Genomic DNA, 26408 nt, shown 5'->3' on the forward strand with positions numbered 1-26408 from the left:
TATGTAGCATGCAGACAGACGGCAGATTATATATTCGTCACTCTATGTGTGTCTGTGCCCACGTCTGTCTTTTGTGAATGAATTTCATCCTGTTGAGACTTTTCTTTGAATTCTGTTCTTTGCAATTCACTTCTGCTGAAGGCCACATCTCTGAATGAAAGTAGTTACGAAAGATGAATGTCTGACCTACAAGCAGATCAAAAGGGGGTAACCTGAGGTTAAAGTAATTTACAGATTCAATGCTTTCTATAACAGTTGACGTATCTGAGCCAATAGTTACTGTAGAAAATAGTGACGTGCATTGCAGGTTTTCAACTGTATGTTGCAGTACAGACGTATTTGATGGTCCAGTTATGTAAAAAACACATTTAAACACATGTTTTCCTAAGTTAGTAGTGTGTGTGAACAGATTTTTAGGGTCCGGGCAGCTAAGCTGCCGGGACACTATTGTATTCCTAGGAATTCTTCTTTCTTCTTTCTTCTTTTTTCTTCTTCCGAGGAAATCCTACTTCCCATGGGCGAAAACTCACCAAACTTTGCACAAAGGTCCAGTCCCATGCCAGATTTACTCAACTCCAAGGACATGTGCCCCCCCCTCACACAATAAGCGTTTAAATTTAAAAACTTTAAAAATTCCTACCAAACCAACGGTAGATGCTACAGTTTTGAAACTTCACCACAATGTAGCCCCAATACTGCTGAAACCTTTGTTCACTTAAACTCATTACAAATTATGAAGTCCATCACTCTGTTTTTTTCAATAACTGTAAAACCTTTAAAATGTATCTCCTCCCACAATTTTTGCTCAATTGACACCAAACTTGCTACAGAGCATCTTCAGACTGTCCTCCACAAAACTTGTTTCTCGGATTTTTGATTAATCAAAAATTGAGCCTACAGTGCATGAAAACGTTTGACTGTAAACAGTACTGTAAACATATACCATCCAATTCCTGCTAAATACATTTTCAATCTTCCTGAAAAAAAAGAGAATATTCTGGAGTCATGGTTGATGAAGTTTAGCAAATATCAGAATTTTATCTCAAAAGCTGAATTTTTGAGAACATTTTCAATTCTGCTCTCATGGGAACAACTGCAGTCAATGTAAGAGTGACATTTTTAAACATCAGATTTTCTCTTATGAAGCAGAACACTTATCATTAAAAACAAATCACCAACATTTCCATGTTGTCTAGATGCAATTTATGTATTAACAGATTTTTGTTTAGATAATACAATTTGTGACATTTTGACCATTTTCGAAATCTGCCTTTACAACAGCTGCCCGGGCACTGACTCCCTGAGTCTATCTGAGAAGACACACACCAGGTCTCACTTCCAGATAATTAGCTCAGTGAGTTAAGAGCTGGTTTGCCGTGCGAGGGGATATGGGTTCAAGACCCAGCAAGGGTGATGATGATAATGACACATCAAAGTGCCAGATGTCCTCATGGTGACATCACAGCAAGCCTCTAAATTAAAAAAAAAAAAAAAATAGCTTGGACCGGACCATGGGCGAAAGCTCACTAAATTTTGCACAAAGGTCCAGTGTCATCTTCTTCTTTCTACTTCCAAGGAAATCATACTTCCCATTGGTGAAAACTCACCAAACCTCACCAAACCTTACACAACCCCATGCCAGATCCCATGTATTATCAGATTTTTGTTTAGATAACAGAATTTCTGACAATTCTGAGACTATTTGAGAGGACACAGACCTCATTTCATTTCCAGACAATTAACTCAGTGAGTTAGGCACTGGTTCTTAGTGCCAGACGACGTGGGTTCAATCCCCAGCAAAGGTCATAAGGATATTACATCAATATAACAGATAGTCTTTGTACAAAATCTTAGAGTCATGGTAGATGATGTTTGACAAAAACAAATCAGAATTTTACCTCAGAAACAGATTTTTTTTTTTTTTTTTTTTTACAGACGTGGTTTCAAATCTGCCTGCAGGACAGCGAATGGCTTACTCAATTTGTGAAGTCACTGTTGAACTGCCACTTGCTAATTCAGTGCAATAGACAACAGTGTTTGGTTCCAGAAATTGTGGGTTCAAGCAAATGAGCATTATAAGGTTAACTGTCCTGTCTTCCTATTCTCCTATTTGTTGCTCAGAACTTGCCTAAACTTGCCAAAAATAGCCCGGACCCGACCCATCGCTGCGCAGCAGCTATAATCTAAACTTTTTATTTCAGCACAATAATCCATTTAAGCATTGTACAATAGCCTATGTCTGACAAATTCACTTGTTGCAACTAGATATTTCCATTCAGTTAGTGACGTGGTTTTCTACTGAATTGTTAATTTCCTCACAAGGTCCTCATCTGTTCACATAAGCTAACACTAATAATTCAGTATGTTCAAGCACTGTGGCCTTGTCTGTTGTGCATTGGCTGCGATTCTCCCCCCGTCTCTCAGCTTTGTGTGAAGACAATGAATTTGAATGACTGTCCAGTTCTATAAATAGCCCCCCAGCATTTTCAGGTGTCGCAAAAGATGCACACGCACAGTGTAATTATCAAGGTATGATATTACCCTGACAATGAACGTGGGTGGGGAGCATCAGTCAGTGCACACTTGCTCAATATTTATTTATTATCTTATATAATCATTTTTTCCATTGACTCCCATTACAAGCAGTTAATCAATAGAAATCTGCTCTTAGTCTTTACTCTGAAGGATTCAATGCACAATAAGATATCACTGAAATGTTTTATTTCAAGGCAGAGTGCACCAACAAGTATCAACACACTATACAACAAATAATACACAAAACACCCTTGTCTCTGTTTGTGTTATTGAGGCAGTCATGTCATTTATAAGACGAAGGCTCCTCAGTGACGGTATCATACAAAGATTGACTCCGACAAACAGGCTGAAGAATTAGCAGGTTACTCTGGATGTGTTAACAATTGTCTGACCTCTTCTATAACTGGTCTTTCTCATAGCTTGCAGTGACTGAACCTATAAACGTTAAAAAGCAGACTGCACATCTCTATGCAGGAAACTCTTGTAAATTACCAGCTGTAAGAGAAACCCCAAAGAACCACATTTGTAAGGAAAACAGGAATTTTATATTAATTAATAACACAAATTTTAGTTAAATTTAAATAGTACAAATGAAATTCACTTGACACTGGAAATGTATATCACGAAATCTAAAACTAGCTCTTTTATACATCTGTGTTTGAAGCCCTAACATAATCTAAACAACTGCTCTTGTAATTTATCACAAATATGATATTTCACAGTTTGGTTCGGACATAAACTATGTCATTTTTTCCTGCTAACAGTACAAAGGCATGGCTACATTGTAAAAGGCAGCACAGAGAGACACTTCAGTCATGTTTCACTACATGTTGCAGTTAAAGGCAGCAGGAACTTGAGCTCTTTTCAACCGTGATGAGCTTAATGAATCTGTAACAATCTTCATTGCTTTGTTTTTTTACATTAGGTTTCTGCATATGTCAAGAGGCAGCTTCATCCACATGTGACATTAGAGTCTGTAAATCAGATACATGCAAAGTTTAGGCAATATTTTTTTTTTATTTGACTTGTTTCATTTAGTGGCAGATTTATTAGCTGATGTCCACACTGTAAAAACACAAAATCTTTCCAAGAATATTTGTCTTATTTCTTGTCAAAATGTCTCAATTTTAATCAAAACTAATATCTTTCCATCGTCACCTAAAAATGAACTTGTTTTTAGACAGTTTTCACTTGTTTCAAACAAATTTTCAATTGAAATAAGTAGAAAAATCTGCAGCAGGTTTTTTGTGCTTGTAATAAGAAAGAAAAACGTGCTCCACTATCAGATTTTTCTACTTATTTCAAGTGAAAATATGCTTGAAAGAAGTAAACAGTGTCTAAAAAACAGGCTACTTTTTATGTGATGAGTCTCATTTTTAGTATAATTAGATTTGCTTTGACTAGAAATTACATTTTAACTAGAAATAAGACAAATATTCTTGGTAAGATTTTGAGTTTTTGCAGTGCAGATTTGTTCCTCTAACAGGTGACCTCATATACGTCCACGTCTGGCTCGATCTCTGCACATGAGCGGCAGGCAGGGCAGCCAGGCAGCTCTGGGCAGGACGGGCAGCTCAGACATGTAGGTCGTTTGAAGCTGAACAGCAGCGCGCCGCCTCCCAGCACCTGCAGACATGAGCCCAGCCACCCGAAGTAGAGCGAGCCGGCCGGACGCAGGCTGAGGTGTGGGAACCGGTGGTTGTTGATCCCTTGCCTTGGATCCACCATCCCCAGTCTTTCAAGGTTGTGGGTGTACACCCCGAGGGCTGTGAGACTCATCAGCCCGGCCATGACCACCAGGAGTCCACCTGTGGCTGCCACGCCCCTCAGAGGGAGATCCGTCCAGCAGCGGACCCCAATACAAGCCAGAACAATCCCGGTGCCACAAAGGAACAAGGAGGTCAGGATCAAACCTTGTGCCAGGCGGACTCGTGGGTCTCTCTGGTACGGACCTGCTACGGGCCAGCACTGCTTCAGCTCTGAGTGCTCCACTTGCAAGCAGCTCTCCCAAAGTCCATCAGAGCGCAACAAGAGCAGAGTCTCTGCTGACCTCGACCCCGTCCCGTGACCTTTGACTCCAGACCGAAGGAGCGACCCGGTCACCGGCATACCTAAACGTGCCTGCCCCTCTCTCCACTGAGGGGTGATGGCTGCGGTGAAGACAAGGACCAGTCCCAGAGGGGCAAAGACAATCCCCATCACCATGGAGGCTGGAGTGTGCATCATCAGCGGTAACACCGGATAACTCTCAAGACACACAGCTCATTTGTTTCCTCAGAGAACGGACCAGTACCTGTGTTCAGAGAAAGATAGAAAGAGGACACAGTGGCTGCTCCTCCTCCTGACACAGATGCTGCTGCTTATTATTATCATACATCAATGCCGCGGCAGGACCCCTGAGAGCAGCACGGCACTATTCTGAAAATAAAAACAGACAACATGACTGCGATGCTGATGAAGATAATAAAATCTGATCAAATCCCATCATAATCTACAAAATATCTCCTCTGCATGGAAACACAGAACTTGTATTTTTTCATAAGAACAAACCTTGGTTATATGAGCAAACAATAAGGTGAAAAACAACTATGAAATTTTTTTTTCTTCCCTTACCTCTTCTTCGAAACTCTCCTGCCTCTGTCCTGGGGACTCCTCATGCTGAATGACTGAGGTGAAGAGGGAGACTCGGTCAAAGAGGGAGGTGGCGAATGTCAGGCTGATAAGATGGAAAGCGAGACAGAGACAGGGACAGAGACACGAGAGGAAACAGAGATTTGAAGTGCAGCAGACGAACGCTCGAGCAGCCGGAGAAAGCAGAGGGAGGTTTGGCTTCACTGCTCTGGTGCTGGACAGAAAAAAAAAAAAAAAAAGACTGAACGGTCGATGCCTGTCTCTGTTGCTAGGATACGATAACCTGGCCAGTCTTAGTGTGACATGGTGTGTGTGTGGCTTTACCATATCACAAGACTTAGTTAGGCACCTCTCCTTACCAAAATCGTGTTTGCACAAATAGTAGAAACACACATGTGATTTTATGCGTGTGTGTGTGTGTGTGTGTGTGTGTTGTTGTTGTTGTTATTGTTTAAAAGCCTGTGGGTGATATGACCAGCTAGATATGACCTTGGAGGAATTGAGTTGGGGCTATAATAATAACATCAGGCCGGTGCAGGAATGCAGAGTGAGTCCAGGCCGAAGGAGGACAGACGAAGATGCCCTCGAGGACGGGAACAGGACAGCTTGACGGTGTGTGTGTGTGTGTGTGTGTGTGTGTGTGTGTGTGTGTGTGTGTGTGTGACTCACACCCAGAAACACTGGCATGTCACAATCAGTATACATCTCAGTCAACACCCACAGCGGTGCAATTAACATAACCTCTGTATGGAAAACCAGCATTACCTCATATGACTTCGTTTTCCATAGCAGACAGAACAATAGCACACCTCGTGATGAAATATGAGCCGGATGATAAACTGCTTTTAAGTTTTTTTTCTCCGTGTGTCGGTCCTGAAATTCAACTCATCCTTGTTTACAATATGAAAATAAAAGCCCATACAGAGAAGGTTTACAAACAGCTGCCACTATAAGATCATTTGCTCTAAAAAAAATAATGGCTACAAATGGTGACAAAAAGCTACAACAGAAAGACATAGAGTATTAAAAATAATCAAGGGCACATGGTGAAGTATTTGTTACTGCAGTGTTGCTGCTCAACATAAAAAAAGTGGAGGAAAACACCTTTGATTTCAGCTATGATCAGGTCAAATTACAACAGGACCTAATTATAGCTGTGATCAAAGGTGTATTCTGATAACATCAGAGGATTGTCTGACACTTAAATTTGAGTGTTGGGTGGATTTGTGCACCTGTGTCATCAGTGTCTAAAAAAAACATGGCGTGCTGGCATGCTGATGGGAAACATGGCAGTATTTCCTGTTTGTTTTGCTCTGGGAATGTTTTATTGACAGGACGGCAATGAGAGAAGATGACAGATGGGAGGGCAGAGACAGAGACAGAGACCCGACCTGGCTCACAGGGCGTCATCACTTCTTCGCGTTGGGGAGTGAACTAAAGAGGTTTGACAGTCGCCTCACCTCAGTCAGGTTCAAAGTGTATTATCTACAGGTGTCACTTGTTACTCAGTGATATTTCTTCTATTTGTTGCTGCTCTGAGTGTTTTTCTAAAATTAGAAAAGCATTCAGAGCAGGTTAAATCAGAGCTAATCAGAGGAAAAATCCTTCAGATCCTATCAGACACTGCAGCTGCCACCTCCGCAGCCACCGCACTGACACACTATAGAGCTGTGACTTCAAAAGATGCCTGATTTATTTCCATCTGGAGCAAAGGCATGGAAACATCTCCAGAGAATAATCATGATTTGAATGTGATAAACATACTGTACGGTCTCACACAGGCACAGTTTGAGCAACTGCAAACCCACACACACACACACACACACACACGGCCCATGAAGTCACAGGCACTTACCATTCAGCAGGAGTCGTATGCACCTCCCTACAGATGGGTGTCTGCATCTCTGCTTCTGTCTGCATGGTTAACATGTTTCTCTCTCTGGCAGCAGATGGTGCAACCTCGTCCTTATTATTCTCGCTCTCTTCCTCCTGTCGTCTGTCTTTGCCTCAGCAATCTCCCCCTCTAATCTGTGCCTTCTAATTTTCTCTGTCTTTGTGTCTCTGTTAGTGTTTGTCCTTGTGTCTGTGCCTTTTTTTTCTGCTGCTTCCCCAACGTCTGCATCTCTGTCTCACTTTCTGTGTGCGTATGTGTGTGTGTGCCTCTCTCTCAGACTTGCTTTAGTGTGTCTGGATTATATCTAGGACAGAGTGCCAGTCTGCTTTCTCTGACAGTGTCACCAAATAGGGAGAAGCACTGAGCTTTTCTGTGTAAACACCACTGGTAGCGTGTGCTGCCAAGTGTAGGGCCACGAAGAGCTGCTGAAATAACAAAACTAAGACAAAACATGATCAATTTTGGCTGTCTGTTCATCTGCATATTCCCATCTTCCTCCCTGAAAATAAGAGCAAACCTCCCTCATTGTAGATGGATTTCACGCTTTTGTGTTTGATTTTAGGAGAGAACAGTGTAATCAGCTGTTTCTACATTTCCAATTTGCACTTCGCACAGGCTAATTATAATTTTGCCCATACACACACACAGGAAGCATGTCATCATTATCATGTTTGCTCTATTGATAATTGAACCTGGCAGAAGCTGAATGGCTCTCTTTTCAGAGTAATGACTGGAAATACACAGAAGATATTTTACATTTTTTTTATTTTCTTACAAAAGGGAAGGCAAGACATGACTAATACAACCAGAATTGCCATGATATAAGAATGAAATATTCCAGGGATACATGTTTCCTTTGAAATGATGCATAAAATATAAAGGAAAAAAAAAATTCCTGCAACTGCTTAACACACGCATACATATGAAAGTCCTCTGGCAAGCCTCAGGGTTTTAGAAGTTTGTCCTTTTTCCAGAAAAAACAACAACCTGTGGTTACACTGTAACAGTCAGGAAATGTCCAGAGTCTTTGGGCTGAATGACAACCCAATACTAACTCTCATGTGGTTTTATGGGTGGAAATGTGTGACTTTTGGTTCTGAATGCAACCCAGAGTTGGGCCAACGTATACTGTAATACTAACAGGAACCTAGAGGAAGGATTAGGAGCGGAAGACACTTTTGGCAGTGAAAAACATCATCAGCAGGGTGTGGGTAAGAAAATGCACCATTGGATCTTGCAGTAGAAATGATGAGTACACTAAAAGCAGCAAGAATACCAGCCTCTTATAATGCTGAAAATACACACTGCACACAAACCATGTACAGGGCACTGTAAAAAATTGAAATACATAGCAATATGTGGAAAACTGATAGCAACATGCTAGCTCATAAACACTGTCATATTAAATCTATTTACAATATCTATGTACAGACTGTTCATTATAATTGCTCTTACGTTACAATATTAAATTCAAATAACAAAAACCATAATAATCGGGTTTAGTTGTATTTACAAAAAAATTAAGAAAAGCTTGAACATTTTCATCTGAAATCACAGAAACTGGAGTGGTCTCTTCAACCCAGCTGTATCTTCGGACTGGGCAGTCCATAGCTTAAATTGTCTCTGACTGGGCAGTGCTTTGATGGATGCTTTAAACTGGCAGCTGTGATTTTTTTAAAATTCATCCTTCAATTGAGCAGGCAGCTGAGCTGTTCTCATACTTCAACGAGAGTGACCTGGAACTGACCGGAGACCACCTCGGACATGTCGATGAGGAAGGCCGACTGGTTGGTGTAATGTTCGATGATGTTGTCGTCCATGTTGACGAAAATCCTGGAGGAGAGACAGAGAAAAAAACAAAAGCTACATCAGTGATCATGGCGGGAAAAGAAATCTCTCAGAGGCATACAGAAAGTGGGACAAACCATTTGTGTGTTAACCAAGCATTAATCTTCAAAACTAGAACGTACAAGATGGCTCTAAAGTGGGTTGTGTTCTACTTTTCATTCGGGTTTCCTGTCACCACAACATGTCATTTGTCTTAAAAGAAGTTCCTATGGAAGAAAAAAATATAGTGGTGGCATATCTCTGGCATCAGTAGGAGTAAATCAGGTCACAATCTTCCTCCTCTCCAACAATAACACTAACACTAACCTGTAAGGCTTTACAGCTTTAATGTCTGAGCTAACCTCACACATTCAGCCTGCAGGGACGTGGCTGATTGAAGACAAGAGCAAAAGAGGAGGGAGGGAACTGCAGGGAGAATGTAACCCAACCTGTTAGCTTAGCAGCTCACCCTGCGGCCATAGCTGCCAGCAAACGAGCAGGAAAATCACCCAAAGGTGCTGCAGCCTGTGTCTGGGGGGTTTACTAGCATCTTAAGACACGACTCAAAGACATTTTTTAAACGCTTGACTTATAATGGTAATTATTACGCATGTAGAGCTCACTTCTTCATCCATCTTGAAGAGATGACCTTTTCATTACCACTGGAGCGCCACCTCTTTGCCCTAATATCTTGTAGGGAAATTGAACACAACTAGGTTCTTTTTCTTTTTTTTTTGCAATAGCAAATCTGGAGCAGTTAAAGTGCAAATCTTAACAACTCATCTGACCTTTTGTTCAGTTGATATTAATGTGGCCGCTCCCAATTTAATGGCACAACCTCGCTAGCAACTGAAGGCCTCTGAAACCTTTATTGAGCCTGATCTTTCTTTCAGATGAGATGTGGTTATGAAAGCCTACAGTAAATAAGCACAACAATCGCCCCATGACGCATCTGGAGGACTTTTGAAATGTTTTTATCCTCCTTCAGTCATCTGTCTTTCTGTTTTCGGAAGAACTGCAATTAACACATTCCAGCAGGCCTAGCCAACTAAGTTACCAACCCGGTCTATCAACATGAGCTTCCTTAAAGGAGCATGAGATTAAAAACACAACCTAAACCCTGCATTAATGTTGGTCTGTCTCAAACACACACCTTTACAGTAATTCATCTTGTGTGGTAAGCCTGTTGTGTGACCACAGTGAATTTATAAAAAAAAAAACAATAAGATAACTCACCCTCTCTTGCATTTTTTGTAGATTTTCCCAATGGCATCTTTCTGCATACCGTACTTTTCTGAAATCTGAGTAAGGAAAGGAAAGGAACATGAGATAACAGTTAGCGCCAACTCCCGCTGAAAGACAGTTGACACATTTGACAGATGACATATGGTAAAGTTAATGCTATGTGAGCATGGTGAGAAAGTATGTGTTGAATTAGGGTCAGAAAAATTAGTTTTTGAGTATCCAAAGTGTGATACTTACAGCTTCCTGCAGGCCTGACAGTGTTGGCGCGTTGAGCATGAGCGCATCGAATACCTCCTCTGCAGCCGTTCTCACATACAACAGAACTAAAAGGAAGACAAAAAAGAAAAAAAAATTAGATGACAAAGGCTCATTGGCTGATTACTGGTGATTATTAGTATCAGTGTTTTCATTTTCTATCTACCTCTCTGGTTGTCTTCCTTGCGGGCTTGCTTACTGGGTGGTGAGCTGCTTTGCTCTCTGTCTGGATACAGCCTCTTCAAAGAATTCCTGGCAAGCACAAAAGAAAAACATCCATGTTAAACAAAAGCAGCCACTGTGAGTCTATAAGAAACTAAATGATTGTGATGGACAGCTGTTAACACTGTTTACTATCTATGCTTACCTGTCGGTCTCGTCCATGGGAGCGGCCTAGAGAGACGGAGAGAAACCAGAGATCTGATTAGACACAACTTGACTGATAAAGGCATTGCTTAATGCCCCCCCTTCCCCCCTTCCCGTCATTATCTGTACACAACACCTTCAGAAAAAAAGAATGTTATCATTGCTTTAGGACCGCGTTTCCCATAACCTCTAACAGAGCCACGTAAGCATGGGCACTGATGGGGAGATGCAGATAGGACCATCCTGCACTTTATCGCACTAGCCAATCAAGGCATTTTTCTGCCTGTGCTATTTAATACAGACAGTGGGGCACTGCAGTGTAAAGTCATATCATAACTGCTAGTTTCGTTTTGGCATATTCTCTCTTTCTCTCTTTCTCTCTTTCTTTCTTTCTGTCTGTAACATCTCTTTTCCGCTACACATTCGTCTACACTCCGCACTGTGGGAAAACTGGCCTGTCTGAACAGCACACTCCCCTTACTGTTGTTGTAAGAGTGTGAGTGATAGAAACAGAGAATATGAGGGTGGTGCACGCTAAATGTCCGGTGTCTGTGTGCCTGAGCGCCGCCACACCAGGTGTGTGTGTGTTTTTGTGTAAGCCCCTATGGCTTAGATCTCACTGTCGGCAGCTGTAGCAGCTTGCACCGGTGCCTGGTTTCGACTCCAATTAGCTCATCTGATGTCAGGTCAATGCTTCACCTCACTTTCGCTGACACCGTCCCCTCCTTCTTTTCCCAGCCCACTTTTCCCACTACATACTTTCCCACAGTGCTTTCCCAAACTCTCTCGTGCCTGTGTTATTGCCCTGCAGGGATATGAGGGCTGCAGAGGGTGCAGGGTCTGAAACACCCAGCACAGAAGGAAGGGAGAGGAAAAATAACAAAAGTATAGTGAAGTGGGGACCTACCATGCGCTGTAAGCTGGAAAGGTGTGTCTCTGGAATGAAGAGAACTGGCTGGGTGATGTGGTCTTCCATGGTCTGGAAGAGGGTGCATTCACTGCCCATGGAGCTGCTCACTACAGACTTGCTGGCTGGAAATAAAGCAGGGGTGGCCATATTTTAGACAACAGTTTTATAGTGTATAGTGTATAGTTGTTGGTTTTTTTTAAGTGTTCATTTGCAACACTCACCGTTAGCATCATTAGCATTCTTTCCCCTCCTCTTGCTTCTCTTCCTCTCCTCATCACGCATCTTCCTCTCAGCACCCTAAGGACACACAAACACATTTGCATTGTTACAATAGTGATTTTAACTCAGTGAGTGCCAGAATTTATTCATGTACTAAACAAGCAAATGAAGTGAAGTGAAGTGACACTGGCGACATACCTTATCACAGAAGATCTTGACCTGGCAGGCAGCTCTGTGCAGGAGCTGGTTGCTTCCTGAGCTGAAGTCGTAAGTGTCAATCTGCAGGTTGAGGGGTAGGCCTTTCACCCCCTTCTGAGAGGAGAAGTCTGTGCTCAGGGAGTTGATGCCAATGTAAACCTTGAAAATTAGAAAGGGGGCGTTATGTTGACATTAGATCATGTAGATAAGTTGATAACACATGTCGTTCTTGCTGTCCTTTTTGACACATCCATGTTTATTTCTCTTTCACACACATTTTAAGCCTCTCTATCTTCTCCTCGATCTCTCCGTCCTCTCTATTTTCTGCAAACACTTCCCTGTCCTGCTGCTTCCAGCAGGTTTGGTGGCCCCACCCCAACGCCTTTGGGCCACAGAGAAGCTTGCTTAAGCCGTCAAGGCTCTTGCCTCTCGCTGTGGTGAAAGGAGCCTTAGGGGCCAAACACATATCTGGGATTCCTCCCCTCCCTCCTCAGCCACTCCTTCTCTCCCCACCTTCCTTCTTCTATACCTTTCCTCTCCTTTTCCTCTAAATATTCCACCTGTTCTGTGACTTCTCACTTCAGAGGCTCGGCCTGCTTTGTCAATCACTGCGTTTGATAGTGAGATCCGCTTACCTTGGCTTCTTCATTGGGGTTCCACACAAAAGAGAGAGCATTGAAAGCCACTTCCTCTATGTTGCTAATGCCGTTGAACACTTCTTTGTAGTCCGCTATAAAAGAAAGAAATATTTTAGGATAAGAATGAGCGGTTTATTCTCTTACGTGACACATGAACAGAAGACTAAGGGAATGTTATTAGGGTCTGTGCAGGTGTACGTGCGTTTTCATGTGAGATGAACATACCAATGTCAATGACCCTCTGCTTGACGGTTGGCTGTCGCGCATGCCAGTGATTCCAAAAACGGAGCTGCATTTCAGGGCTCTTGTCGTTCTCGAATACAGCCATCACTACAGTCTGGAGTGGAGAAAGAAAGATTGACAGAAAGGCAGAGAATTAGGTGCGTTTGTCAAACTGAATGTGGCTCTTTTCACCTGTTCACATCCCTAAGAATGACCCATTCTCTTCTAAAAACCGCCAAGTTTCATTCATCACTCCAAATCCCCCTTTTCTCCTCACACTGTCATCACTTATTTGCAGTGAGCTGGCGTGTGTTTGTGTATATTCTTATCCGCCGCTTGCTCTTGACAAAGAAAAGGGTTGTCGCCTATGTTTTTAAAATCACACCACACCTTCTCTCGTTCCTTGTCCACTCCTCTTTCTTTCCATTCTGGGCTGCACTCTAACCTCGTTACACCACCATATGAATAAATTACACAGGGCACGACACTGTAATTTCAATGCTACCAGCCCAGTGTGCAGGGTGTCAGCATGGGATTAATCAACAGAGGAGCTGGCTTCAAGGGAGGGACAGTTATTTGGAAAGGGATGGCTCAGTGGCACACACAGAAATGTATGTATTAATGAGCGTGGCCTTGTAATAAAAAGCCTGAAGGAAGGGTTGCTACTTGGAAATGTTTTTAAACCTTTTCCTGCTGATAATGTGTCACCATGACTCACCTTGACTTTGGTGGCAGTGATGCCAGCGCTGCTGTCCACTCCCTGGAGAGTGATGGGGTAGAACTGTCCCTTGTTCAGGTAGACCATGGGCAGCTCGCTGGACTTGTACGGGGCAGCTGGGGGAGATCCTAGGGAGAACTGGAACTCACTCCTGAATCTCTCTGCTGGGGACGCGGTGTAGGAGCCAGAGTAGTCAGGGCTGGAGTGATTATCAGGGAAGGGATCGCTGTAGGGAAGAGTCTAACACCCAAACAAGAAAAGGTATTAAGAAATGAAAGATGGGAGAGGCCCAAAGATTGACAGATATTCCATTTTTTTTCCACAGTGCTTACCTCGCTGCTGGGATCTGGGAAAGTACCGGTCTGCAGCATCTCAAAGATGTTGTTGAGCTCCTGTTTGTCATAAGGTTCTGTCACCACACTGGTCAGTGTGGTGTAGTTATCTGCGTGAACAGAGAGGGGCATGGAGGTCTGCTGCTTTGATCCCAAAACTTCCTGGGCATGGCTTGTGGGAATGCCCTCAGAGAGAATCTTCATGAAGTTGGCAGATGCCTCTAACGAAACCAGCTCACTGGTGTTGGTTGGAGTCCTGTCAGGGTGAGATGGAAAAACGAAACAGTGAAAAAGAGGAAGTAGGGAAGGAGAGAGCCACCTTTGTCAGGTCAGCATGACTCGGTAATAATACCATCAACACAGCAAGGGAACAAGCAGCCTGACGGTGGCCGACTGTAGCATGTCTTAAACATTACAGAAGCCTGCAGACAGCCTGTGCAAACATACGACAGTCAGTAAAAGCACTTCAGCCCTCAGCACACACAGCTACTGCGAGGTGAGCTCGCAGAAAGACAGGGTCTGAGTCTGGGTGGGAACTATTTGTTTCTTAATCCATCTTTTTTTTCTTGTGTGTTTGAGTTTCTCTGTTTGAGGGGACAACACTGCACCCCAACAATGGCCATTTCTCACCCACCTAAGAAGTAGTAATAGGGAGCTCAGTAAAGGAAAACAACTGTCCGCCTGTTGTGAAACTCTTTAAGCAAGTCAGAGATGATGATAGAGGGAGGATAGATGGATGGATGGACGGGCTAGAGAGGTGGACAATAATCCTCCTGACTCTGTTTGACTTGGGGATTACCCACTCACCTGTTTATGACCTCCCACAGCCCTGCCTTTCTCTTTCTGTGTTATTGACACTCTCTAATATGCTTCATTTGGTGATAACAGAGGATAAACGGAAGCTGCTCCTAGAAACAACTGCAGATCACGCTATCATTTTTTAATTTGATATTTTTTGTTCACTGTTTTTGGTAAAAAATAAAAAAAAAAACAGATGCAGAGGGTGTCTATGAACTCTTACCTTTCTGTTTTGTAGATGTTAGTGCCACGGTTGCAGGCACCAGCCTTCTGGTCTTTCTGGTTCTGAAAACATGAAAAAACAGACAAAATCAAGAAGCGTTCAAAACCAAAATAATCTTATTTAAACCCCCTGTAATAATTCACTTTGTTTTTGCCATTGGCACTGAAGTCTTTACCTTGCACTGTTCATAAAGCATGGTCAATGCTGCCAGGTCGTCTCCTGGGTGGAGTCTGGGTTTGGAGTGGTTCTGTTCGGCGACAGGGTTCTCCATGTAGGACCAGGAGTCCATTATGTAGTTTGTGTAATGGTTATAGTTAAAGTTCTCACTCTGAATAACCAGTCCCAGAGTCCTGCGGAGAGGGGAAGAGATTAAAAGAAAAATTAATAAATACTCATTTTTAAAAATGTAGAATTATATACATTCACTATTTATGTTTATGCTTTTTTTTTTGACAAAGCACGAGATAGCTGAAGTCTAGCCGTGGTACCTGAGCCTCGGAGCACTGTACATACTTGCCCCTGAGCAGGAAGGGTTTCGATTGCAAAACCACAAAGCTGAGTAACATCCCTCAGGAGCACAAGTGTCAGAAAAAGTTTAAAAAGCCAAGAGCCACCCACCAACACCGCATACACACAGGCACATACACATATCTAGTGTTTGGTGGTTTGCAGTATTGTGAAAGACAAAAAGAAGCTACATTCCTGAATAAGCTGTCTTATTTGCATGGATCTTAAAAGACATGACAAGATTTTCTTACTAAGTAAATAGAAACCCACCACCGTCTCAGAGGTTGGCTCTGGTTTACAATATCACTTGTAAAGAGAAAAAAAGGCTTGGATTGTGAGGATTGGATTTGTTTGGAGAGTCTCGCAGTGGCATTAGATTGTAAATATCCTGTCCACTGGGATAAACCCCTCTGACTTTGTCTGAAGTAGCTGATGAACAAATAGTGAGTTTACTCTGGTTAAACAGTTAATTAAATGTGCTGACAGGAGGCTCAGGGCACAGGTGTTCACAAGCAAAGTTTAAAGAGAGAAATCTAAGGATTCCTCACCAGGATTAAAGAAAGGTACTGAATGCATATTGTCACAGCGCCTGGAAAACTAAAAACGCAGCATCTGAACATGGAAGACTGTACATTTTAACTTTTGTTTTGGTGCAAAAGTTGTGATATTTCAGCTGCATAACATAATCTAAAACCCATACACCTGTTCTAAGATGCACCTGTCTCTTCCTCTCACACTCAGCAGCCTCAACCAAAAAAAAAACTACAAAAAGGACTCCATTAGTCACTCTCCATTTCCCACTAAAACCAGTAAAAGTGAAGATGTTTTTACACAGACACGGGGGATTTGGGGGGGGCTTGTGTCTAAGGTTTCACCATTATGTAATTCAATGCATTACATGCTGCCATTGCATTCTGTCTCCGTCCAACACCTCAAGAGGAGATTCCTATTTCCCGGTCTGCTTTTGTGCTCTGTGGCCCCTAGGTGAGTGACAACACAAGCTGAAACAGACCTGCCACAACCCCAGACTCGTGTTTGTGTGTGTGTGTTAAAATTATCCATATCAGTTTCCCCCTGCAAAACACCCCCTTCTTAAAACAGGGATCTTTCACATGGGGGTCCCATTGCAAATAGAAACAAAAGGGGGGGTTTCCATCTCCCCAGACTGGAGTATAACATATAACATTTATAAAGTTTAAATCAAAATGTTTTTAGCTTAGCTGATGAACCGAAAATGTGGATTCAAATCTTGATGAAGCACAGTTTTAGATCAAAACAGATAAAATATAAATTCCTCATAAGACTTACTCAGTGTCTTTGGTCATGTCTCCAGTCCAAGTCAGCTGGAATAGATTCCTTTAATTCCAATTCTTCTCTGTTTCTCTGGAGTTGTGTGTCTCTCTGTGTGTTAGTCTATCAGTCGAGCAGAGCAGTGACACACACAGATGAGTCAAGTGTTGTGATTCTCCTCTGAACGGGCCCCAGATTTATTTCATTCCGGCACAGTTTCTCCCTCTCTCTCCTGATTGGCTCAGAGCTGTGAAACAGGTGTCTGATAGGACAGGTGTAGGATTATTAACTCTTTCTGGGCTGGAGAGAAACTTCCTTACATGTGTATGAGTGTGTGCAGTAAAAGGGGAGCACTTTGCAAGACAATCAAAGGCAGGAATGTTTTGAATCTCATTATTGCACTGGATAAAAGAGTGAGATTGGGGATCCCAGAGGTGTGAACAGTTTAGTAATGAGTCTGAGAAAAGCAGGGGATGCCTGGAACTCAGCTTTAACATGTAAATAGTTTTCAGTATCATTTTACACTCTCCCCCTGAATTTCCATGACATACATTGGTTTTGGTCCTTTTACTTTCCAGGGATCATGGATGCAAAGATGGATGTGTCACTGTTGTGGTTAAAATTGCTGATGGGGAAGGTGATATTAAGGGAAGCTCAATGTAAAAAGACATGCAAATTAAAGTGGGAAAGTTGCAAGATTTAAAAAAATATCCATGAAACATATTGATTGATTTATTACATTTTGAATTGTGCATATTATGGTTTCGCATTATATCAAACATTTGTTAAACACAAACATATTAAAGTATTAAAAGTATTAAAATGCTCATTGTGCAGGGACACTGCACAGACATTATGCAGGCAATTTGAGGCTGGAATTAATCCTATTTAATTTAGCGTTGTATAAAAATCTAATTTCATTAAATTATATGATTGTTTGTTATGTGTAAGTAACTATATGTTTTTGTATTGTCTCTTTTTATTTATGATGGACCTGAGACCGTAATAAAGACTATCTATATGTATCTCTATGTTAGTGTGTATCTTCCTGTGAAACAAAGTGGAGTGGAGTTAAAATCCATATAGGAATACAAGGATCTCAACATTGTAAAGCAGAACAAAACTTAAGTTAATGCATTTACTGACCTTCTACCAATAACACTTCAGTATGATTGGTTAAAAAGAAAACATCAAATTAAATAACACCCGAGAGCAGCGATCCCTGTCTTAATGTCAATCAGGGATATAATCTTCCACCCACATACTTGAACACTCACACAGTTACACACACACGCAAAGTGAAAGAGCAAGAGAGAGAGAGAGAGAGAGAGAGAGTAATGTGCGTGTGTATAATTGTATGTGGCTGTTTATCTGTGTTGTGTTTGTGAACACCTCTTGCGGCTGACACCTGAGGGAATCTGGCGTGGTAACACACAAGTGCGTGCTGTGCAGCTTGCCCATAGCCTCACACACACCACACACACATGCATGCACAAATTCCCGAGGGCAAATTGGCTTTGATTCAGAGGCAAAAGAGAAAGAAAGAATATTTCTGTGTAGGACACACCTTCACGTCATTCCATCGTATAAATGAAAAGGCCAATTAAACTTTAAACAACTTGAGCTACATCTTCTACAGCTTCTCAAATGCAGCTGATTAATACTGGTTCGTCTCATGGCTTCATTTTCCCAGATTGTAAATGTTGTGCCATGTACTGTCTGAACTGTAGAGACACAGAGGAAGAGGAGGATGGCTGTGACATGAGCCTCTCTTTCACTTTTCATCAGCTTGTTGAGGGTGTGAAGGGCTTCTCTCGCCTATAGTTTCATCTCTCTCTCTCACCCCTTATATTTTCTATCACTGCCTCATTAGCGCTGTGAAATTAACACATCAAAATACTAAACCCTTTAATCCCCACTTGACTCCCTCCTCTCTGACTGTGTTTCTCTCTCGGAAGTTCAACCAGATTCAACGAAATCACGCCCACATCTGAACAGCAGCTATACTTACACTAAATCCCCTCAGACACTTGGGACATCTGTGTTATTGTTGAACACAAAAACATAATGATTGCTCTAAAATGTAAAACGTCCAATGATAATAAAGGGCAACTGCTGTATGATTGTTCTTACTTGCTTAACTCTTGTATTGTGTAACAGAAGATGCAAGCTCTAAATTAAGAAAACATTGATGTATAAGTTAGTTCGTTTTTTACTTTGCTGCTTTTTCTACTTTTTTGTGACAAATTTTAATATTTGAAGTGATCTCAGATGTATTTCATTAAATCTATAGTATTATAAAGAGGTCAAGACTTCTCCTGTGTGCTTCCTGATTTCCAAAATGTATTTTAAAAAACATTTATAATCGCCTCCATTAAGAAAAGATACCGCTTTGATAGCAGTAGTTCAATCAAACATCCTCAAAGTCTTTTGTTTGGTGTCGTACTTTCATGTCTAATTGAGTAAAAGTGTCCATGGCCCCATAGAGACCTCTGGCCCAAACTGATAAAGTAGGTAAGATGGGGAAACGGAAGATGGATGGATGTCACCAGATCTTCAAACGACTGCCTTTCACGCCTTGCAACACACAAATGGAGTAAGAAACCAAGACTCAACTGTCCTGCAGCTTTGGTGTGTTGTGTGTGTGTGTGTGTTCGTGTGCGCCTGAACCCATGCATGGCAGCGTACAAACAGACGTCAGCACTGGCTATACGCACCAGTGCTGCTGAGAGGGGACTCGCTCATCACCTCTCTCCTCCCACGTTATACATCTCTCTTTCTCTCTCTATCTCACTCTCCTTTTCCTGTCTCCCACCTACTCTTCCTTTCACAAGGGTTTCCTGCTCCCCCTTTCCCTTATGGCCAGTTGCTCAATAAATCCTTTCCTGCTCCGACTTTCAACGGATGATGGAAAGATCATGCCAAACCCAACTTAAACTGCAGTTGGGGAGTCGGCTGAGGTGAAGAAATCAATAAAAGTAGCAGCCATTTATTCTGATTCATCGGAAGATCCCTCTCATCATCTCAACACATCATATCTCTCCATCTCTTTCTCCTGCTATCTCTCTATCTACGCTAATGCCTGGTTTGTCATGGAGGAATGTGTGCTGAGGGTTGACAGAGATATAAGGAGCCCGGGGCGTGTTGCTCTGCTGTTCACACTGAGAAACCAGTGTGAGCGGTGCACCTGTTACCATAAATCCAAGACATTTCTACTTCAACTACACTGCTTCTGCATTGCTTTTCCACCACATTTTCCGAACCTCGATGTGTTCTGACATGAATTCATCCAGTCTAATTAAGAATGGCCAATAAGTGTTCCTTATGTGTGACACAGATAAACACTTTTCTGACATTGTTCAAAATCTGATAACCCAACAAACAGCATGAAGGGTCTAGGTATTCTTCTCTGTCTAAATGTTTGTCAGTTTCTGTTTCTTCCTTGCCTCTTCTGTTGTTTTTTCATTATCTCCTCCTCATCTTATCACTGCATTGCACGCCGTCTGCCCTGTGAGTATTGCTGGACATCAGGGCCTATTTGGCAACCATGACATCAGCCTGAACAGTAGTGCTTCTGAAGAAACTCCACCTGAAATTCAAACACCCACACTGCGTTTGTATTAGTCATGCTAAAATTCAAAAATCAAACATATAATGTATGTGAAATTGAACTATTATTTTTTGGATAAGGAGGTTGTTTGCTTATCAAGGTGGAAACATTTCTTCTACAGTCAGTTCAAGTCTCCTAAAAACACTGAGAGCACTGAAATATTTCCTTGTAGCATGTATATAAGTGATGAGTTTTACACAGAACAGTTGGCAGAACAGTTTTGGACTGGATGTTTTGGATGGACTCTCTGGCGAGAGTAAGAACCAAATCTTTACCCAAAATATTCCATAGCATTGGTTTGTGCAGCTATATCAACTTTCTATGGTGACATGCAGCTAACTCCACTGAGGTACTTATATACTATACTGTCCTTATGTATGGATATTCATTTCCTGCTACTTAGATACTGTATATTGCAACTGGTTTGTAATTACTGGTTATCTTCTTGGTTATACAAAACGTATGATCATATGATGATGTCAGTGAAATTTATTTCTAGAATCCTCATTAGCTGATGTCATCTCTCCCTCTGAAATCACCAAATGTTAATTTCTGCTTTGGTTTGGTAAACTACAAGTTGTTTACGGGATCATTGCTGGTTTGAGAAGGAGTGACTGTGCATGATTGTTTAATTCAGTTCTAATGTTTTTTGAATGGTTTGTAGAGCTCTGTGTGCAGTTTGTTTGCCAATGAGTGTGTTTACATGATTTGTTGACCTCGGCCGTGTGTTGTGACCTCCTCAGTCTTGTGATACTGAAGTGAATGGGGAGATCCTTCTATCAAAACCCTGCTGTCACTTTGTTTGGCCTGGACTAGAGAGGCTCCAAAAGTCTGGAAAGACTCCAAAGCCCCCCCCCCCCTTTCTACTATTCCACCCACCAGCCAGCAGCAGCCACTCCCAGAAACTCCACATTGCCCCAAGTGAGGGATCAGGACTTGGGTGAGGGTAAGTGGGTGGGGGAGGATGGGGGTGTGAGATTGGGGGCCAGAAAGGGTGAGGAGGTGTCAGGAAGAAAGGATGGGGCCCTGGATGAAAATAGAGAATTGAAAAGAAGAAACACAGTTTTGGAGCTCGACAGCCACTTCAGAGTTTCATCGCTCTGAAATTTGCACATTAGCTATCAAAGGTCAAGACACTGCTCGCCTGGGGCGGGGGCCACTGCAGCGAATAAGGTGCTTGCATTGCTTAATGACAGTACATCACTCTGAGTGCAGCTGGAAGGCAACTGTGGTGCAACAAGGGGACTTTACAGGCAACAATTTAAGGGACCTAATTTCCTGCAGTATTACGAAACAAAGACTGTAAAGACTAGTTTAGCAATAACAATCCAGGATTGAATTCTATGTATAAAAGAACATTTTTACACTTTACACATTCAAAATTTTGAATTTAGGGTAAAGAAAATAATTCATTTTAACCATACCAAATAAACCCTGTCCCTATACCCATACTTTATCTGTTCAACAGAAACTAAAATCGAATTTAACTAAACACGGAAACCAAATTTGTTTATTTCACACATCTGCAATTCCAGGTTAGGTTGCACAATGCTTTAAGAAAATATGAGCGTGACACAGGTGGATAAAAGTTATGTGCACCTGCATAAGGTGTTTAGAGGATTATCCTTTGTGATTTTTCCCACTCTACTTCCACAGTGTTTCATGTGAGAGAGGCCACGCGTATGGAGAAGAACCGCTTGTTAAGATAGTGGAAAGTCTGTTTGACATGTGTCATCGGCACTCATTTCTCTTTCATTTCTGTCACAGACTGGCTTTGTCTTTGCAGCATTGGTATGAGCACAAGTGAAAGAGATTGTGAGATAACAACAGCTGACGTGCACACTGCCGATGAACGTGCACACTTGCACGAATATATCTGCTGTCAAGCACATATAATTTTTTGCTCTGTCTTATGAGAAGTTTCAAAGAACTCGCATAAGCACAGCAACTGATACATTCACACACAAACAAAGGTGGTAGATACAGGTGACAATCTTGTGACATATCTGCATCATCTTTCAGTTCTCTCCACTCCACACTCTGCCATGTCAACTAACAGAAAAATAAATTAAGTAGGTATACATCTGCCAAGAAAGCTGAGGATTTGAGAGAACATAAGCTGTTATGATACCTGTGAGATGCACCTAGGCACACACACACACACACACGCTTTATTTTGCCCGGGCCGTTGGTTGTGGTCCTGCTCAAAACAGAGAACAAGTAGGCTCATCTCCATAACAAGTTTCATTGTGGACCCTAAGGCCAGAGAGCTTCACTTTATGGTTTGTTTCTGGAAGACACTCCCATCTCATCTGCAGCCACTAACGAACACTTAAAGATGTGCATAATTGCACTTTTACCTGAGTTGTTGGAACATTCCTTGTCTGCTTTACAGAAAGGGCATACTGTATACTATGACATTAATGTTATTCAGACGTCATAATGAATGCACTACGACTTTTTACAATAATTTTGCCTTGTAAATAGTTTTGTATGTAAAAAAAAAAATCATATTTGGGAGGTACACTAAACTGTTTTCTTTGCAAAGCGCTATATCACTACTATTCATGTCTATACGACAAATATGAAGCTATTGCTAGTAGCTTAGACTGAAAATGAGGAACCAGCTAGCCTGCTTGTGTGAGTAAACAGAAGATTTCCCCTCCAGCACATCTGAAGCTCACCAAAAATGTAATAAGTTTTGTTTTTGTGCTGGAATATTTCATTACAACATGGGCACAGTGACAGCTTGTAGTCTTGGCCTGAGCAAGAAGTTGGCATCCTGAAACCAGTGGAGATTTTCCCTCATTTGTAAGCTCATCTAACTGAGTGTTAGCTGTAACTTCACACTTAAAGAGGAACTATGCAGGATTTGCAGCTTAACTATGATACATTTTTACCTTTGTTTTTATCTTTGGGGTAATTATGATGGTTTAATAAATGGCTTGACTTGTTATGAGGGAGAATGCCTTCCACGTGCGTGTCACTGTTTGCGTCACTCTGCACACCGCGACACAAACGCGCTCCATAACCATTATCCTAATCTCTTGTTTATGATAGATTAAACTACACAAAAATACACATGATATACAGTATAACGTTATCTACCGCTCTATTGATTGATTTCTCGCCGGCTTTGTTGTAAACAAATGCACATGGCCAGGATGAGGGTTGGCAAAACAGCGGAAAAGCGACCAGACTTACATAGTTCCTCTGTAATTGTAGAGAAATAAGAGGGGGATTGAGTGACTTGTCTAACTCTTGGTAAGATACATGACTGACAGCATCACCCTCGGTGCAGCACTGTTCCTTTAAATAAGAATCTTAGGAACCTCATTTTAAAGGAGACTATCCCCTACAGTAAACTGGTCCCCATAATTTACATGTTGAGGGATTATCAACAGGGAACATGCTGATTGTTGAAACTTGCAATAGGTTTCCATGCTGTGTACGAACTGCTTGAAAACTACTGTCAATACATAATGCACTGTGTACCCCATGTCACATCACGAGTAGCGTAAATTTAAGTGTGAAATGATCCTCTGCCAGGTAAGCTCACTGCGCCCTCGTGGCCTCAAGACAACACTGAGCCTGGTATTTTGGGTTAAAATTTCCTGCAGGCAGTAATACTACACACAGGTGGTGTGGGTTCACAGCATATACGCTACAGCTCATATCCTCCGCCAAAGAGATGTGATACTGCTGGCTGGCGTTTCAACAATCTTCTCTTTATCTCTGACAGAAAGGGACACTGTTGCAACTGTAAGACAAAATGTTCTTTATTGTTACAATTGTTTGTATGAGTCAAATGTGGATGCATGATTTTTTTTTTTTTTTTTTTTGGGTGTGTGCCCGCTGTTGCGTGTGTGCGTACAATCTGTTTCATGTCAGGTATTGATGTTAAGTTGCAGGTCAAAGTCAAGTGGAAACTGAAGAAGATGAGGGCAGCACTGTGAAACAGTGTTTGTGAGAAATGAGACTCAATCGGGCATATGTGTGCAGGCACGATCTATTATCACTTAAATGAAGCAGGAGCCACTTCTCTACACACTGTTTCCTCTCCCTGAAGATAAACATCTCTTTCCCCCTCTTCCACCCTCCCTTCACCCCTCCCTCTCTCCTTCAGCTTCTTTTCCTCTTCCACCCATCATCCCTTTCTTGTAACTCTTCCTCTATGGATGAGTGGTGATATTCCCGTGGGATAGTAGAGGTGGAGAGCTTTCCAGGGACTTGTTGCTTCATCTTCCCAAATAAAGCAGGGAACATGTCCAGACCACCTCACCTTGGGTACAGTAAATGAAACCCTCTGACAGAAACTGATTTTTTTTTTTTTTTTACAGGCATGCCCTCCTTGTACACACATCCACTCAATTTGTAATGTTGTCTTTTCTCCTTTCTGTTTTTTTTCCCCTCTGTTTAATTAATGTTCTTATTTACAACCCATTCTCAATATTTAGATTCAACCAGGAACTTTTTTAAATTGCCACTACAGCTTTCCTTCATTTTCTTAAGAAATAAAAAAACCTAAAAAATCTTATTATATAAAAGTTTATATTGACTTGCAGCTGGCAAACTTTCACTCTGAAAAATTTTTCCATCATCACTTGTGATACTTCCCTATGATCTACTTCTCTCTCTCTCCCTCCCTTTTCCTTTCTTCGTCTCGCACCCAGTTTCAGTCTACATGTCTTGTCTTGTCGGGGAATTAGAAGAACCACACACTCCTTTTCTCCTCAATCCAGCGGAACAATCACAGCATGTCCTGCTCAAGAGCCGCAGCAGGGTGCGCCCCATCACACACCAGGGAACAAGGAAGATTGACGCATTGGTGCCCAGTCGCTGTAACCTCTAGGCTTGGTCCGCAGCCAGAGTCTGTTACCATAGTGATAAATTTGTCTGTTTTTTTTTTTTTTTCTGTAATACGCTGCCTGCTTATCTGTCATTTTATCCAATGGGGGTTTATTAAAGAAACTTCCTCAATTCCCTTAGCCAAAAGGTCACATCTCACATCTTTTGCATCTAAATAGATTTCCTTGATTTTTTTCAGCTTTTCTTAATTTCTCAACAAAGATTTTCAATTATTTTTTAAATTTCTTTTGTTAGAATCTTTGCGCTTTATAAAATGCATTAATTTGGGTCAGCAGGGCACCAAAAATAAGTTACTTTTCACAGCAACAACGGGTTAATGGCGAGTAGGCCTAAATGGTTTTTATTCGTTATTAATAAGGACATTATATTTACATTTATTTATTTGGCAGATTATTTTATAAAAACAACCTACTGTAAAAGTGTTATAAAATTTATTATAACATCAACATTAGATCAAAACCCATTTTTCCCTCAGTATTTAATTGGAGGCATATTAACCAATACTGAGACAGGCCAGTGGTTTTATACTGGCCAAGAAGAATTAAATTGAGAAACTTATATGAACTATACTCAAATATAAAAGTCTGCAAATGTTTTTTTTTTCCCTTTGCTGTCCATCTGTTTGCCATTTCATATGAACTGGGGTTTTATGTGTGAGTTGTAGGGTGGTAGGAATAACTTAATAATACATCATCTGACACAGGGCAGCCTCTCTTATTACAGAAAGATTTACATCTTATTCATGCTGCAAAGTCGATAAACTACTTCTTGGGAAGTGTCAAGTTTCTTAAAGAAGGAAATGACCGTTGGTCTGAATGAAGGAATAATGAGGGATTTGTGCCAAAAATAATGTGAGTGAATAAAGGTGAAATACTCTTGTAAAATCAAATCGGTCTGCCCAGTTTCAGGACATTTTATACATGGACTAAAATGTTTTGATTGCAGTGTAACTGAGACAATGTGAATATGAAATCATTGTGTAAACAGCATTTTCAGAATACCTAAAATCAAGTCAAAAAGAACAACTGGGTTTCAGGAGGAATATTTAAAGGAAGATGGTGCAATGTAAAGTTAAACTGGAAAGATGTACCTGTGCATATGCAATTGAGAACACTGTAGGG

General features: G+C 41.5%; 2 protein-coding genes across 2 annotated transcripts; both read right to left on the reverse strand.

The window, feature by feature from the left end:
* Window positions 1-4014: 4014 nt before the first annotated feature.
* cldn23l (claudin 23-like) lies at window positions 4015-4761 on the reverse strand. The gene has a single exon (XM_085767902.1). The coding sequence runs from the start codon at window positions 4759-4761 to the stop codon at window positions 4015-4017; it is 747 nt and encodes a 248-aa protein (XP_085624028.1).
* Window positions 4762-8740: 3979 nt separating this feature from the next.
* On the reverse strand, window positions 8741-16979 carry grhl3 (grainyhead-like transcription factor 3). Its single transcript, XM_085766994.1, has 15 exons — window positions 16827-16979; window positions 15187-15361; window positions 15012-15073; window positions 13991-14246; window positions 13659-13898; window positions 12944-13055; window positions 12716-12810; window positions 12081-12239; window positions 11885-11960; window positions 11661-11785; window positions 10755-10780; window positions 10554-10639; window positions 10370-10455; window positions 10124-10188; window positions 8741-8893 (listed from the first exon to the last, which is right to left on the reverse strand). Exons 1-15 carry the CDS (start codon window positions 16841-16843, stop codon window positions 8776-8778), a joined length of 1698 nt encoding a protein of 565 aa, XP_085623120.1. The 5' UTR covers window positions 16844-16979; the 3' UTR covers window positions 8741-8775.
* Window positions 16980-26408: the final 9429 nt, after the last annotated feature.

The sequence above is a fragment of the Trachurus japonicus genome, chromosome 22 (genome assembly GCF_045865225.1).
Source record: "Trachurus japonicus isolate A0001 chromosome 22, Traja_1.0".
In the NCBI taxonomy this organism is placed as follows: domain Eukaryota; kingdom Metazoa; phylum Chordata; class Actinopteri; order Carangiformes; family Carangidae; genus Trachurus; species Trachurus japonicus.

What these genes read in the sequence shown, in the direction of transcription:
- grhl3 (XM_085766994.1), bottom strand. An exon ending in ACCCCAATGAAGAAGCCAAG is followed by an intron (nt 12,240 to 12,715) that starts GTAAGCGGATCT and finishes CTAATTTTCAAG; the next exon opens with GTTTACATTGGCATCAACTC. An exon ending in CCCATGGACGAGACCGACAG is followed by an intron (nt 10,640 to 10,754) that starts GTAAGCATAGAT and finishes TGTGCTTGCCAG; the next exon opens with GAATTCTTTGAAGAGGCTGT.
- cldn23l (XM_085767902.1), bottom strand. Translation starts at nt 4,761, where the DNA reads ATGATGCACACTCCAGCCTCCATGGTGATGGGGATTGTCTTTGCCCCT.